Source organism: Panulirus ornatus, chromosome 21 (genome assembly GCF_036320965.1).
Source record: "Panulirus ornatus isolate Po-2019 chromosome 21, ASM3632096v1, whole genome shotgun sequence".
Classification (NCBI taxonomy): domain Eukaryota; kingdom Metazoa; phylum Arthropoda; class Malacostraca; order Decapoda; family Palinuridae; genus Panulirus; species Panulirus ornatus.
In genome coordinates, this window is record NC_092244.1 from 6,939,475 (window position 1) to 6,953,292 (window position 13,818).

The following is a 13,818-nucleotide window of genomic DNA, read 5'->3' on the forward strand; positions in this document are numbered from 1 at the left end:
CACAGAAGAGTGTTTACTAAAAGTATAAGTAACATAAGAAATATATAACAAAGAAATTCGATACTATATAAGATCAAAGTTTACGTCAATATATGCTCAGACTCCAAATAGGAGGATGCTCTTTTATTACTCTGTGTAACTTGAATGTCTATATAATATCATTCTAGGGTGTTTATATCTGAAACGAGTGAATCAGGTCCGTAAGGGAGAGAGATACAGCTATGGCCTCTACGTCCACTTTACAGGTGAAGATAGTTACATCAACAGGATTATGCATCATACTTTCACGGTGAATTATCTCAGCAAAGACCTAAGATCGTAAAGATTATTGGGAGATTAAATCAAGCATTCCTGGAGCGGCTGTTCGCTAATGCCGAAGAATGTCAGTCTAGTCTGTGTAACCACTACTGAAACGTCTTAAGAAATATAAATCCGAACATGTCCGAACATACAGGAAGTGCCTCAATAACCTCATCAGTACGACTGTAGTGTCAGGCACCTTGAACGTCTGATCTAAGGCATACACCGGTATATTTTAAAAAGTGTGGGCTATTGACGTGATGTAGACTTTGCCAGTATACACACTGTTTCACAATTGAACTTTCGTAGGAGGTGATGTCTACCCACAACACCAGCTAATCCTCCAAATCATTTTAAATCAGGTCCAATCTGGTCACAACGTTAGCTTAATAGAAAAATCTTTTGCATACCAAAACTTGTCTTCATCTGTTCTGTTGTAACCTAAATTCACTGCTAATTAAACAGTTTCTTAGATCAACTATTCTTTGACAGAATACCAGGTTCTCATAGCTTGGCCCCTTTTTGCAGCTCCTTTAATGACCTCTTGTTATTCTTTGCTTTCACATTTTGTCATTTGACTGGTTATGGTTTCAAAACCCAAAGGCTGACAGGTTTGATTATCTTCAGACTTTTATGTGTTAAAGTTTCTCAGGTAAGTAGTTGTTAAAATAGTTGCATCAATAATATTGACACAAAAGATCTGAGAGCATGTAATTATTTTTAATTGCAGCAGTTGTTCACAGTTTGAGCTGCACATCACCATACATTCTAAAATGTCAATTTAACTTTGTTAAATGCTTGGGGTAAACAAGTAGATTAAACAGCACCAAATAGTAACCTAAGAAACTGGAAAAAACATTAACATACTAACACTTCATAGAAATTATTTAAACTAGCTTAGTGAAATTTGGATTTATTTCATTTTATAAAAAAGGTAATTTTGAAAAGGCAATACCTGAATCACTTGGGATTATAATTAATTTAATTCTGCTGTATCTTTAGTAAAATGAGGGTGAGTGACTGTGATTTGGAAAATACTTTTTATGTGATGACTAAATTGATAGGGAGGGCTATGAACAATGGGTTAAATGAAGTTGAAGTTGTTAAAATACAAATACAAATCAACAGAACTTATGAAAATCTCACTTACCTTCCTCTAGCAGTCATCATTTACCTTGTTTTTCAATGTTACAATCAAGATTAATAACTATTATTGTTAACTAAGCTTTGTAATCAATTGTTTGCTGGCCATTATGTGTCCACTGATGCACAAAGTAGCCAGCAATCACATTTATGCTGTAGCTAAAACAGTCATATATATTTCCTTTATAATATTGAAAATAGTCAATTTTGGATGTTTGGGAAAGTTTAGTTTTTTTTTATATAATATTGAAAATAGTCAATTTTGGATGTTTGGGAAAGTTTACTGTTTTTGTTATGTTCTGTTTATTTGTCAAAGTATTTCATCTACTTCTGAATTAATTAAACCCAAATTTTCCCTGCAGTCCATGGTTGTCACTGCTGTTGCCTTTTATATAGGTATAGCTTTTAAAGGAATGCTCCAATTCTTACATCTTTGTTTCATTTTACTCTACTTAAAATGAAATTTCTAAATGATTGAGGTGGCACCTTTAACTTCTCTGTACATAAGTTTACACAAGACAAATGACTTCTCTAGACATGAATATATGAAGTGAGTTTCATCCCTCTATATTGAGGCTTATCGCCAAGCCTGGGTAGTTGCTGAGTTTGTAGCACGTGATTATTTTTCCCAACAGTCAGTCACCCTTTAGACATGCTAATGACAGCACATTCTTGTGAGTTCTCTAGGAAGGAAACCGAGTGGCTTTTAGCTAGATTTAATGGACGAGGCAGGTGATCCTGAATAATTTGACAATGATGACATGTCTATAGATCATGTGGAGAGTGATTTTATGGAAATTGACTCTTTCAGCAGTAAAAGTTGACCAAGACGAGCCAAAAGATGTTTCTAGGATAAGTAGAGATAATGTTCCCAGTGCCTGCTTCTGACTAGTGGAGCTGGTAATTTTACAAATCTCATAATTTTGGTGGTATGAAAAATTACCAATGAATCACGATTATAACAAGAAAATTGTACTATATAGGTTAATTTTTTTTTTTTTTTTTTTTGGGGGGGGGGTAAAACAAGAGATAAAACATGCATAAGAGCAATTAAATTGACCCTCTGCCTTACTCCCACACTCTTTAGTACAGAGCTGACACACCTAAAAACCTACACATTATCTGAGTGATATTTGTCAATAAAATATGCTTCTGAAGTAAAATTTTTCATTGTTTTATGATTATAATTGAAACTAAAGTTAATTACATTTTCAAACAACTTGATCACCAAAAATGTGTTGGTTCTCTGTCTAGAAAAGTACTTATAAGATACCTTATTGTGCATTAAAGGAAAAAATATTGGAATACTTGTAAAGATGAAAGAAAATAGTACTGACATGATATCCAAATACAGTGCGGTATGTCAGTCTACCAGAGTCTGCATCTCATGCTTATCTTCCTCTCATTATCTAACATAATCTATGACATGCTTATGATTTTCTTAGAGTAATGCATACAGACTTATCCATGACTTGCTTATGAACTGCTTAGAGTAATGCATACAGACCTGATATCACCAAGCTTAACCTAACTTGTGAAGATAAGCACCCAAATACTTGAGTGTCCCATATGACCACTATAATGGAACTGACACTGTACTTAGTTCAAAGTTTTATCCTTTTACAAACTACTTATATCCAACAAAAGCTATCAATTTTGTGGTGACGGAATTTTTATGTCACTTTCAATGTTGACTTTACTAAATCCTATTCATTTTCCCTTGCCTCTTGAACGCTATATTCATATTGTAACATGCTTTCAGATAACTAACCACTTTGTTTACATTAAGTCTATGTTTCATAGGTTGGAGCCTGCACATTGAAAATAATTATATTAATGAAATTTACCATAATTTCAAGGCCAGTCCAAAAATTTTCAGATAACACTTGCCCCCACACTATAAATCATCTCACCATCTTTTTCCAAACCTTACCAAATTCCTGGATGATTTATTAGAAGCGCAATATGTAAAACTGTAACCAACTCTAAACATGGTTGGTTGAAGCAAAGATAACCAAACCGAATCAGATTTTATTTTCCACTAAGTCTTAACCACCTTTCATCTTTTAATAATCACTGAAGATAAAACCTTCATTAGAGTGGGCTATGTTGTTTTAGAGTATTCAGTAAATTTCTGTTTCCCTTCTAGTTGCAAGCTCTGCCTATATTTGACAGTAATGTGATAAGCATTGATAAAAAAAAAAAAGGTAACAGCACTAGCTTATACTAGGTTGATTTATTTTAATGTCTTTATTCTAATCCGACATTTTCCCTCCTCTTTTAAAGATATAAGACTTAAAGGATGATAAAACAATGATCACTTTTGTTCATAATGTTAAATATGCTAGATCAGTGACTCTCAACCAGTTATATGCATAACATTAATGGCTTTTCCCTTAACAATAATCTACCCATGTTACACATTGCAGATCTCACAAACTCACTACAACTATGAGAGGGAGAATGAGAACATGCCCATGCTCTCTGACCCTGAACTAGACTCCTGGATCTTTGTCCTTATAAGAAATACAAAACACCTCTGGCATGAGCACTAAATATCCTCCAAACAAAAAGTCTGGGCTCAGAGTATCAACCCAGAAATTTTGAAACACTCACATCATCCCACTCCACAAAGGAGGAAGCAAAGCAGTCCCAAAAAACTATTGATATGTTTACCAACATTACACATTATCAAAATTTTTGAGTGCCCTCATATGTAAATTGACTGCCTTTATGGAGTCATATGATTTATAAGGCATATGGCCCATATAGCATACCTCCTCAGGCCTAAAGGACTGTGCCTCCAAAGATTTCTCCAATTCTTTTTCACCTCTGTACTGTTTTTCCTTTGTATTAAAACAGATTTTTCCTTCCTCATAGAAGCATGCCTTGGTTAAACCCATCCCTGAGAGTAATCTCAGCTTATAGAACACTGCCCTATAGAGAAAAAGGTTTTCATGCTTCAAAAGTCAATTTTATTTTATCTAGATAGGTGAAACATGCTTGTTACTGTTTATATCACAAAATTAATGGGATTAGTCAAGAAAGCTGTTGAGTCCTTGACATTTAAGTTGTGGAGATAGCTAACATCAACCTCTTCTATTTGATGTAGATGAACAGGAAAAAGTGTAAGGAATGTACATTAGGAATAGGTATCAAATTACTTCTTGAAAAAGTTTTACTATGTATGCAGATTGGCTATTTCTCTATATTGCAGTAATACAAAATACAAATGATTATCAATCCATTGCAGAAAGCAATTGACTTAGTTACAAAAGCTACAGAAGAAGACAAAAACAAGAACTATGGGGAAGCTTTGCGGCTTTATGAGTCTGCAGTTGAATATTTTCTTCATGCTATGAAATGTAAGTTAAAAAAACTAATAATTCAACTTTATTTATGTATGTACATAAAAATGTGTGCTCCAATGTTCTTTCCTTTGTATTTATGTTTGCTACCTACTAATGATCTACTTTTGACAACATATCCCACAAAATTCAAATGGCAATGGGAGCTGAATATTTCTCTAATGGCGCCTTCAACATTTCCCAAAGGGGGTGATGATCACTTCCCATAATTCTGCTTATGGATGATAGATACAGATGAGAAAAGCTATTATTTAGAGTAGTATCCTTTTAAGTCTGGAAAATATTTTTATTGTGAAAACTGGAAGATTTGGTATTTGATTTACAGATGAAGTCCCAAATGAACGGTCAAAGGAGAGCATTCGAGCCAAGTGTAAACAGTACTTGGATCGAGCAGAGAAACTGAAGGACTACATTGAAAAGACCAAGGACAAAAAGAAACCTGTCAAGGCTGGAGAGGGAAATTCTGGGTAAGTTTATATATATATATACCAGGGTTGACATGCTGTAAAGCATGGAAAGGTCTGTGGGGCCTGGATGTGGATAGGGAGTTGTGGTTTTGGTGCATTGCACATGACAGCTAGGGACTGGGTGTGAACGAATGTGTCCTTTTTGGTCTGTTTTCCTGGCGTTACCTTGCTGACGCAGGAGGTGGCATTGCTGTTTCCTCAGCAGCAGGGTGGTGCCAGGAATGTATGAAGGTAAGCAAATATGAATATGTACAAGTGTATATATGTATATAGCTTTGTATGTATGTGTATATTTTGATATGTATATGGAATATAAAATGTTTTGTGAATAGGGTTTTGAGATGATATAAATTTTAATGTATTCAGGGAGTCCATTTTGTAAGATGGAAAATGTATGGATTCTTTATAATGTTAAAAGGTTGGCATATTACTGATGGGAAGAACTGAAAGGAGTTTAGCTATAGATATGGTGTGTGGAAACAAAGCATCAAAATATTTAGTTATACAGTGCTTTTTGTTAAAATTTCATCCTTCTGGGAATGATTCCTTTTCTTGTCTTATACAGAAAAAAGAATAGTAAAGACTCAGATTCAGATGATGATTCAGATCCAGCAAAAAAGAAAATGGAAGCTAAGATGGGAGGGGCTATTGTGGCTGAAAAGCCTAATGTCCGATGGGATGATGTGGCTGGACTAGAGGGAGCCAAGGCAGCACTTAAGGAAGCTGTCATTCTACCCATCAAGTTTCCCCACATGTTTACTGGCAAGAGAACTGCTTGGAGGGGAATTTTGTTGTTTGGGGTAAGTTCTTTTTTGATTTGTTGATTCATTTTATCATAATCACTACCTTAGCATGTTTCTTTTATAGCTGAACCAATTTTTCAACAGAAGTCTGAATGTAATACATGTCCACCAGACTTTCTACAGACTGCTAACTTCTATTTGTTAGGTCCACTTGCTTTGGATCACTGGCAGTTGGTTGTTAGTTTTGATTGTAATAAACAAATCAAAATAGGTCTGAGCATTGCCACTAGATGTCAGCACACTACTCTATAACTCATAATCACATCAATTCTCAAAACTTACCTATCCTTAACACAACAAACAAGTTTATCAAAAGATTTTTTCATACATACTCACTATTTCCCATGCTAGCATCAAGAACAGAGGACTGAGCCTTAAAGGAAAAAATCCTCACTTGGCCCTCTTCTCTGTTCCTTCTTTTGGAAAAGTAGAAACTGGAGGGGAGGATTTCCAGCTCCCACTCCTTTTACTTGCCCTGTACAACAAGCAGGGAATATGTGGAAAATATTCTTTTTCCCCCATCCCTAGGGATCATATTGATGGCACAGAATAGCTTTGGTAACCAGAATGTGCTCTTTGTCAAATGTCTTTGGAAAATAGAAAGTTTACCATATTATTATGGTGAGGATGAGTAAGGCAGGCTTGAAGAGGATATAGTTGCTGGAAGTGGGGAGAAGGAGGGAAAATGAGATAAAGAAGTAAATGAAGTAAAGGAGACATTTAGGTGGGGCCTGTACATTCAGAAGGATGAGAGGCATGCCTTAGATAGAATGAATTGGATCCACCTGGTATATTCAGTGGGTAAGGAGCTACATGTGCTCTGGAAGCTGAACCAGGACATGCAAAGTGGTATATTTGTGTATATATGTGTATACGTTGAGATGTATAGGCATGTATATGTGCGTGTGTGGACGTGTATTGTATATACATGTGGATGTGGATGGGTTGGGCCATTCTTTCGTCTGTTTCCTTGCGCTACCTCGCTAACGCAGGAGACTGCGACAAAGTATAATGAATATATATAAATAAATTAATAAATATATATATATACTTTCTGAGATTTTGCAGGTTTAGATTTTTGATAATAATTGTACTTTTGCGTAGCCCCCAGGTACAGGTAAAACTTACTTGGCCAAAGCTGTTGCAACTGAAGCAAACAATTCGACATTCTTCAGTGTATCTTCAGCAGATCTCGTGTCTAAATGGCTTGGTGAATCAGAGCAACATGTCAAAACATTGTTTGAGATGGCCCGTGAACATAAGCCTTCAATTATCTTTATTGATGAGGTTGACTCACTTTGTGGATCAAGATCAGAACAAGAATCTGAGTCAGCCAGGAGAATTAAGACAGAGTTCCTCGTGCAGATGCAAGGTAATTGCTATTTTTTCATGTGCTTATGTGAAGCTTTCCTTACTATCTTGTTTGCCATTTATGTTATATAATGAAATAATCCAGCATGCTTAATTATGGTAATGCTGTTGTATGATGGCTTCTTTTGCTTAACCTTGACCAAAAGTGAGTTATATAGGGTTCTGAGGAATTTTTTGAGGACAAACAGAGTAAACCAAGGATACAACTTCTCCCAGGCTCCCTATCCTTGCATGATTGGAAAATGGTATGAAAAGCCCTCCATCAACGTACATTTTGAACAAGAACCATCATTTTGGCAAAATCAGTGAAGATGTGTTGCTGATTTGCAACCCTTCCTCTCTCTGTTTGTTATTTGAATGTATTTGTGCCAGTGCTGATAGTAAAAAGTGTATTGTTCATTTATCATGGTTCTGTCTTGATAAGGTGGCAGAAGCAGTTTTGTTCAAAAGAAGAATCCATTTTGACAATCCTATATAACCTTCAGATCACCATCCCCTTCCCTAGAGGACCTTGTGATCTGTGGGTCAAGTACGTTATGTATACGGTTTAAGGATGTGCATCTGAACTGAAGGGCTGTAAAAATCTTACCCATTAGAATTGAGCTATCATAAAATCTGATTGTTTGTTCCAGATATTTACATAAATCCTGGAATTACTGAAGAATTTGATAAATGTGAAGAGGGGTGAAATAAATATCCTCATAACCACAAATGAAAAAGCAGTTCTATAAAGTTACTTTTAAAGTTTCCCATTTTAATCCCTATTTAACTAGAATGATTCAGTGTTTTGATTGTTATTCTAGACTTTTTTCTGTTATATCCCAAGAGCTTTTATGAGTAATCCCATAGCTTGCTTATTTATCAGGAATGTTGTTTCTTACATTAGTTGTGCACTGGCATGTGCTCAGTCCTTGCAGAATATCTTAAGTTACAGTTATGTACATTCACTTATAAGTTATGGTTATGTACATTCAGTAATAGAAAACTTAGCTGTAGTTCTTTTAACACTTTCTAACAAAGTCTGCCTTTTGCTTTGTCACGTGTCTCAGCTACTGAGTATACTAGTTGCACTATAAGAACTATGGAGTTATTCAATTTTGTAAAATGATGGTAGCTTCAGCAGACTGTGACCAGTATCCACACGGAAAAGTAGGAGGAAAACAGTAACAGGTATAAGTAGAATATTCCTAAGTTTAAAGTGCTTGCACAGGAAGGAAGAAAAGGTGATGAAATAGGTAATCATTGGTTTTCAAAATGTACAACAGCTTTGGCACAGTATTTTCATTTGCATTATCTTGCTTTATGCACATTTTGATACTAAACGATATCTTTTCTTTTTTTCTTTCTTTCAAACTATTCGCCATTTCCCGCGTTAGCGAGGTAGCGTTAAGAACAGAGAACTGGGAATATCCTCACCTGGCCCCCTTCTCTATTCCTTCTTTTGGAAAATTAAAAAACAATAATGAGAGGGGAGGATTTCCAGCCCCCCGCTCCCTCCCCTTTTAGTTGCCTTCTACGACACGCAGGGAATACGATATGAGAGTACATATTTGTGCATGCCTTTGAGAATATTTAAGACATATATCTCCTGGGAATAGGAGAGAAAAGAATACTTCCCATATATTCCCTGCATGTCATAGAAGGTGACTTAAAGGGTCAGGAGCAAGGGGCTGGAAGTCCTCCTCCCCTCCTGTTTTACTTTTCCAAAAGAAGGAACAGAAAAGGGGGCCAAGTCTAAGGCTCAGTCATCTGTTCTGGAATGCTACTTCACTAATGCACGAAATGGCGAATATGGAAAAAATACATAGAGTGTAAGTCATTGCTCTGATTAGTTTGAAGGATGTATTCTGGAGTAGTGATTGAAAAAGCTGAAATATCTTGGAAAAAACAGTAATGAGATAAAATAGAAATGTGTAATTTGCAGGTGTGGGCAACCAGAATGATGGTGTGTTAGTTTTAGGGGCCACAAATATCCCCTGGGTCTTAGATTCGGCTATCAGGAGAAGGTTTGAGAAGCGAATTTACATTCCACTGCCAGAAGCACATGCTCGCACCAGTATGTTCAAGCTTAACTTAGGTGACACTCCTCACAGTCTCGATGAGGAGAACTTCCGTGTACTGGGAGCTAAAACAGAAGGGTGAGTAACTGATTTTGTCATATTTATGAGCTTACACCGGGAGATATGTTAGATCTTTTAGTTTTGAGGGATTATTGATATAAGGAAAGAATAGATTATTTTTTTGTACTTGACAGAACTGTAGACACATTGAGTAGTTCTGTGCAGTGAAGAGCTGCTAGACCCTGGTACGGGACTAGCCAAACATGGCTTATAAAAACCCATAAAGTCATCATCCCAAACTTATGTAACTTGTTTCTTGAATGGCTGTTACTCAAGACAAAGGTCTGGTCAACAGATTATACTTGAACAAGTGATAAGTCTTCTTAAATAAGAGGTTGCTTTATTGTTTTTCTTGTATTACCCCAGGATCCCTTTAATTAAGATTTATGAAATATTAAAAATTTAAATTTCCATAGCTTTGCACCTTTAACATAAATTTGAGAAAGTTTGGTGAGTTCCTAAAGATCTGATGAGTCTATTATGGCTAAATATTATGCAATGTAAAGAACTTAGTCCATTCTCTTATTCTATGTCTATATCTCTGATGCCTGTTCCAATTGGAAATCCCTCAAAGGGGTTGCCATGGCAACAGTGTTCATAACTAAAGAACTACGGTGCTGCCTCTTAACCTTCATGCCTCACCTTTAACAGGCCACTAGCAGAAGGCAAGTCTAATGTACAGAGGCTCATATCTAATGTTCATAAGGACTACTATTGAATGCTCCTACATACTGCTTCTACCTAATAATCCTGCCAAAATGTACCTACCTGCTATTCTATCCTAAGTTCCTACCACTTTGCCAAAAGGTAGGGCTTGCATATAGTGCTCACTGCAGGAAAATCTAGTTATGAAGAATGAGCTGTGTGTGTTAAGTGTTGTTACGTGTTACTCATAACAAGGAGAGATAAGCTCATTCTTTATATATAAATGGTCATTACAGTACTTTACACAACAGACTTCTTCCTTGCTCAGTATATTGTATCATGTCTGCCTTTTCCACACTAAACACCCATTTTTTTTCTTCTTGGTAACTTACTAGGAGCTTGTAAAGAGTATATTAGTATTCTTATCCATCATTGGAGGTGGAAGGATTGAGTTAAAAAGATTTTGAGTGATCCGGGCCTGAACATGCAGGAGGGTGAAAGGTGTGCAAGGAATAGAGTGAATTGGAATGATGTGGTATACCAGGGTCGATGTGCCGTCAGTGGATTGAACCAGGGCATGTGAAGCGTCTGGGGTAAACCATGGAAAGTTTTGTGGAGCTTGGATGTGGAAAGGGAGCTGTGGTTTTGGTGCATTATACATGACAACTAGAGACTGAGTGTGAACAAATGTGGCCTTTGTTGTCTTTTCCTAGTGCTACCTTGTGCGTGTGCGGGGGAGGGGGGGTGTCATTTCATGTGTGGCAGGATGGCGACTGGAATGAATAAAGGCAGCAAGTATGAATTATGTACATGTATATATATATGTATGTCTGTATGTGTATATAAATGTATATGTTGAAATGTGTATGTGGGTGGGTAGGGCCATTCTTTTGTCTGTTTCCTTGTGCTACCTCGCTAACGCGGGAGACAGCGACAAAGTATAGTAAATAAACATAAATATTATCCATCGTTGGGAAGGGGATGATCCAGTTTTCAAAATTTAATCCAAGGTAAGACTGGAGACAACTTAAGCATTATTTTGAATGACACCAACGAGATTATTCAGTCAGAAACTTTATGTATGTTTCTAAGAGTTTTGGAGGGAGTTTTAAAAGTGCAGAATGTTTCGAAAATTAAATGTTTTGATCCACAATATTCATATGCATATTATTTATTGGTGTAAGACACTTGTATCAAGCAGAAATAATTCTGAGTACCTATGAGGACCTCTCATGCTCTTTACATTTACTCTTTACGAGTATGCTGTTATTGCAGCAGATACTTCTAAACAATTGGCCTAACTTTACAGGTACTCAGGAGCTGATATTAGCATTGTGGTTCGGGATGCTCTGATGCAGCCAGTGCGTAAGGTTCAAACTGCTACCCACTTTAAGCATGTCCGTGGTCCCTCCCGTGATGATCCAAATGTTATTGTAGATGATCTTCTCACACCTTGCTCTCCAGGGGAGCGAGGAGCAATTGAAATGTCATGGGAACAAGTACCTGGCGACAGGCTTTTAGAACCAGTTGTATCAATGGTAAGTCATCTACATATGTATAGTCTGTTCACATTTCTGCTAGTGTGCCATAATTTTTTTATCTCATTCAGTATTGTATGAGTACATGAGATGCAACCATTTGCTTGCATGTGACTCCAACTGACTTGAAACATCATTAAGGTAAGCATATATTTGCTTGCCTGTATGATAAATTTGCAACTGTAAGCCAAGCCTCAAACTTATGAATATGGAATCAGTTCTTCCAGACATGATTTCTGCCAGAATTACTTTTGTGTCACTGGAATTATGAATCAGCAATGAAATTGTAACCCTTAATGGGAGTTCCTGGATGGAACAGGCATTGGAGATATAGATAGATAGACATAATTTTTTACTTTTTCTTTTTATTTGGAGCCATGACATCTAGAAGGATCCCCAGGGTAGAGGGTTACTGAAAAAGTGAAAGTTGATTGGAAATATCATGTGGAAAAAAAAATAAATTAACTTTATTTCTTGCTATGCAGTCACTCGAACTTGGCTCACCAGCAAGGTTGCTCACACTTGGCTTATCTACAGAAGACTTTACCAGTCCTAACAGTTCAGCTTACACTGAATCATCATTACTATCATTAGTGCCCCAAAGATTATCAAAATTTTGCTTGGGGCATACCAAGTGCACACACCAAGGCTTTTACCTTCTCCCATCATGTTTTGTGGATAAGTGAAATTACGATTTTTCTCAGTGCTAATTGCAGTTGCTTGTGACATACTAATAAGACATGCCTTCCAGTTTTCAGGCAAGCAGTTGTTTACTTTTTCATTCTGTTCATGTTGATCAATGTTATTTAATGATGTTTGCACCTGCAGTTGTAATTATCTTAGATGAATAGTATTTTTATTTGACAAGTTAATGATCATACCATACTGAATAATCAAATTTTGATATTTATTAAATGAAAATATATTAATACTTTCTACTCTGCCCTGTAACAGAGAGACATGTTACGTTCCTTGGCTGATTCTAAACCTTCAGTTAATGATGAGGACCTTGACAAACTACGCAAATTTACAGAGGACTTTGGGCAGGAAGGGTAAGAATTTGTATGGCGAGAAATTTCTACTTTTTATCTGTATTTTACATATTGTATGATATTGTCCATTGTTATTGCAATAAAAAAGGATTATCTTTTAAATTAGTGAGTAAGCAGTTATGCAGCTTCTCAGCTGTACCTTTTTTTATGATTGCAAGAAGCAGTTAAGTGAAATGACATATAAAAAGATCCAGCTCTCAAAGTAGGCCACTAGTTTTTATTCTTTTGTTATAGTAAACTAGTGGGTAACCTGTAGACATGACTATAATGTGTGTATGGTACTGGATGGTTGCTACAGTGGTGGTAGTAATTGTGCAAGTTTGATATATATTTAGTTTAAATGAATTGAATATCTTAAGCAATCTCTCTGTGAACTTGTGACATCTTGTTAACAAACAACTTTGTGATAATTAAAACAGTAGTGTATATTTTTGTGTTCTCATGTGATTCATTAGTAAAATTTAATGGTAATTATTTGCTTTCCATATACCACTTCATTAATCTGTATTTTGGAATTTACTTAATGTTACAAAGTATCACATTGAAATGAATGTGATTTTTCATAGAGACTTTGACATATAAGACACTTAATGAAATTTACATTTTTTATTGAATTTTCAATACCCAGCATTGATAATATGAGGCGTAAGACAAAGATGCATGATTACCCAGCAAGGAAGTTGAATGCAATTTCTGGTAATCTTAAGAAATCTGTAAGAAGTGACTACAGGTTCATTAAAAAAATTATAATCGTGGTTGAAAACAATACTGGATGAACCTAGAACATTTAATTAAGCCAGAGGAGTAACTGCTGAAAATAATAGCATTTTACAGTAAGCCAGACAATTGATGGGATGAGGAAAGTGATGGAGAGGAATGTCAGTTACAAGTCAAGTGGTGAGTGTTACATGCCAGCCCTGCCACTAAGGCAAAATCTCATCCTGATTACATAGGTGGGTGATGGTATGCAATAAATCAATGTAATTGAAGGAACATGTGAAAGTTTTTTGA

At 36.0% G+C, this 13,818-nt stretch overlaps 1 protein-coding gene across 2 annotated transcripts; it reads left to right on the top strand.

Annotated features, from left to right (window-relative positions):
- The first annotated feature begins 102 nt into the window (after positions 1–102).
- On the top strand, positions 103–13,416 carry Vps4 (vacuolar protein sorting 4). Of its 2 annotated transcripts, none has more exons than XM_071675622.1 (8): positions 103–245; positions 4,697–4,808; positions 5,137–5,278; positions 5,844–6,078; positions 7,186–7,453; positions 9,377–9,590; positions 11,527–11,755; positions 12,710–13,416. In XM_071675622.1, exons 1-8 carry the CDS (start codon positions 222–224, stop codon positions 12,809–12,811), a joined length of 1,326 nt encoding a protein of 441 aa, XP_071531723.1. In that variant the 5' UTR covers positions 103–221; the 3' UTR covers positions 12,812–13,416. The 2 variants fall into 2 exon arrangements, with proteins under 2 accessions (XP_071531723.1, XP_071531724.1); XM_071675623.1 differs by lacking the exon at positions 103–245 and adding an exon at positions 257–289.
- The last annotated feature ends 402 nt before the right edge of the window (positions 13,417–13,818 follow it).